The 2463-nt window shown below is 40.8% G+C and overlaps 1 protein-coding gene across 1 annotated transcript; it reads left to right on the top strand.

The window, feature by feature from the left end:
• Positions 1 to 593: 593 nt before the first annotated feature.
• LOC131148247 (cytokinin riboside 5'-monophosphate phosphoribohydrolase LOG5-like) lies at positions 594 to 983 on the top strand. The gene has a single exon (XM_058097972.1). The coding sequence runs from the start codon at positions 594 to 596 to the stop codon at positions 981 to 983; it is 390 nt and encodes a 129-aa protein (XP_057953955.1).
• The last annotated feature ends 1480 nt before the right edge of the window (positions 984 to 2463 follow it).

Below are 2463 nucleotides of genomic sequence, written 5' to 3'. Positions count from 1 at the left end.
TTGTATGTGGGGTATAAGGTCAAATTTAGCTATTCAAAAGAGGTGCTCGTGTCAACCGAAAAGGGCAGAAGTCACTATGCAGGCAACGTATTTTGCAACACATATCGCTTTCTTGACTTCTGCGACACACGTCACACTTTTAACTTCCATGGCATGCATCACTCTTTTGACTTCCGCGGCACATTCTCTCAGCTTTTACAACACGTGGTAGCCACCTACCCTCATAACTTAGGTAGCAACAAGAGGCCCCTTCCCCATAAAAAGAGTTTGCCCTCTTTGAACTCTAGGCATCACGCCTTCACTTCTCAGCCTCTTTCCATCTTTAATCAACCGCATCTTGGTAAGAAAAAAAAAAAAAGATGGCTAGTCAACTAGAGCCTTCAAACTCAAAGTTCAAGCATGTCTGTACAATGGATAGAAGAAGCAGCTATAGGGATGTCATTGTTGAGCTGGGAAGGGAGCTAGCCTAAAAAAGGCTTGACCTTGTCTACGGTGGAGAGAGCACTAGAATTCTTATTCGGGTAGCTCGAATCATCGGTAATGGCAGTGGCCATGTGCTCACCTTTACCCTCAAAGCACATTGAGGGAAAAAGATGATTGGGGAGTTGAGGATCGTACCCTACCTAAATCATAGGAAGGTTGAAATAGCCCGGTATGCTGATTGCTTCATCGCATTGCCTGGAGGATGTGAAGCCATGGATGTTTTATTCGAAGCCCTAAGTTGGGCACAATTAGGCATTCATGACAAGCCTATAGGTCTGTTGAATGTTGATGGCTACTTCGATAACTTCCTTGCATTCATTGACAACACCATCGGGTATGATTTCCTCAAATCATCCCAGAGGGCCTTAATTATCCAAGGATCGAGCGCAAATAAGATCTTTATGAAGCTTGAAGTGTATAGGATGATGCGTGAAGGTGGCTTCCCCAAGAGTTTGTGGGAAGCTGGAGGGCCATTTTCACATCAAAAGGATCTTTCGTAGGGGAATAAGAAATAAGGCTCCGAAATCTACAGAAGGAATACAATACTGCCGCATCTCGAGCACCAAACTCTCTGCCAACCATACGATAAATTCCACGCTGCCCGATCCAAAAGAGGTTACTTGCGAGGGTCTCCATGAACTTCAAGACTTGGCCTGGATCAAGTCTCAAATCATGCACCACGCCAAGCACTCGAACTAGATTGAGGAATTTCGCAAGAAGCTGCCACCACCCAATTTTGAATGTTCTACATCAGCCAGATTTCAAGACTTTCTTGCCGAAAGCCACCACTGAAAGAGGGAATGTCATCAGATCCATGCTCCTTTTTCAAAAACATAGCCGCCAAAGTCTTTGACGTAAGCAAGCCAACACCTCCATTCGTGGAAAATTGTCTCCATGAGTGTGTGTGTGTGATAAGGATGTGTTAATAATAAACAAATAATGATGGGGACATTAAAAATAATAATAATAATAATAATAAAGGGAAGAAAAATTAAAAGATGATGTGAACGGAACCCCCAATTCAAAAATGTTGTTTATGGTGTGGCTCTTATACTTGGAGTTTCATGAACAAGGGAAGGAAGAAGAAGATAGAGGGGCAGGCTTTCGTCGACAAGTGCCCTGAGCTCGTTGATGAGTAGATATCGAAAATCATAATTTCTCAGAATTGAAGACTCGTGGATGAGAGTATGGACACGTCGACGAGTGGTCTTCTTCGTATCGTCAATGAATCCTTGTACTCATCGATGAGTGTCACCTGGGCTGTGAAGAAAAATTCAAAATTTGAATTTGGACGTTATGGTAGTTGGGTATTTGGAGGGAAACCTCCAAGAAACTTCTATTTATGTATTTCTGAATGTATTTTGTTTATAGAGTACTTTGTAAGACTAGTGTATTGTTATTCTTCACATTATAAAGAATATTGAGTGTCATTTGCTTTATTCTTATGTGATAAATTATTGTTTCTCATCCATATTGGTTGTGTGTTGCTGAGGCTTGGTGATTTTTTGCAAGTTTAAATCTTCCATTGAGTGACCACAACAAATTGGTATGAGAGCAATTGTTGTTATGGCATCGGGATCGTCTTCTGCAAGATTTGATGTTGTCAAATTTGATGGAATCGAAAACTTTGGTGTTCTACCGGTTGGAATGGATGAAGCAACATAAAGAGAATTGGAAGTAAAGGTCATTTCTACAATACGCTTGTGTTTGGCTGATGAAGTTCTCTATCATATGATGGAGGAGGAATCTGCAACGGCTGTGTGGCAAAAGCTTGAAAGCCAGTATATGTCTAAATCCTTGTCGAATAAACTTTTTCTTAAGCAAAGATTGAATATGGTTGAGGGTTCTTATTTGAACCAACATATCAACTTTTTTATTCAAATTGTGAGTGATTTGGCAAATGTTGATGTAACGTTCGAGGAGGAAGATTAAGCATTGATGCTATTAAATTCCCTTCCTACGTCTCAAACTTATGAAAAT

This window comes from Malania oleifera, chromosome 2, assembly GCF_029873635.1.
Source record: "Malania oleifera isolate guangnan ecotype guangnan chromosome 2, ASM2987363v1, whole genome shotgun sequence".
Classification (NCBI taxonomy): Eukaryota; Viridiplantae; Streptophyta; class Magnoliopsida; order Santalales; family Ximeniaceae; genus Malania; species Malania oleifera.
The sequence above is the reverse complement of the archived record's forward strand: the minus strand, read 5'-3'. Positions and strand labels throughout refer to the sequence as shown.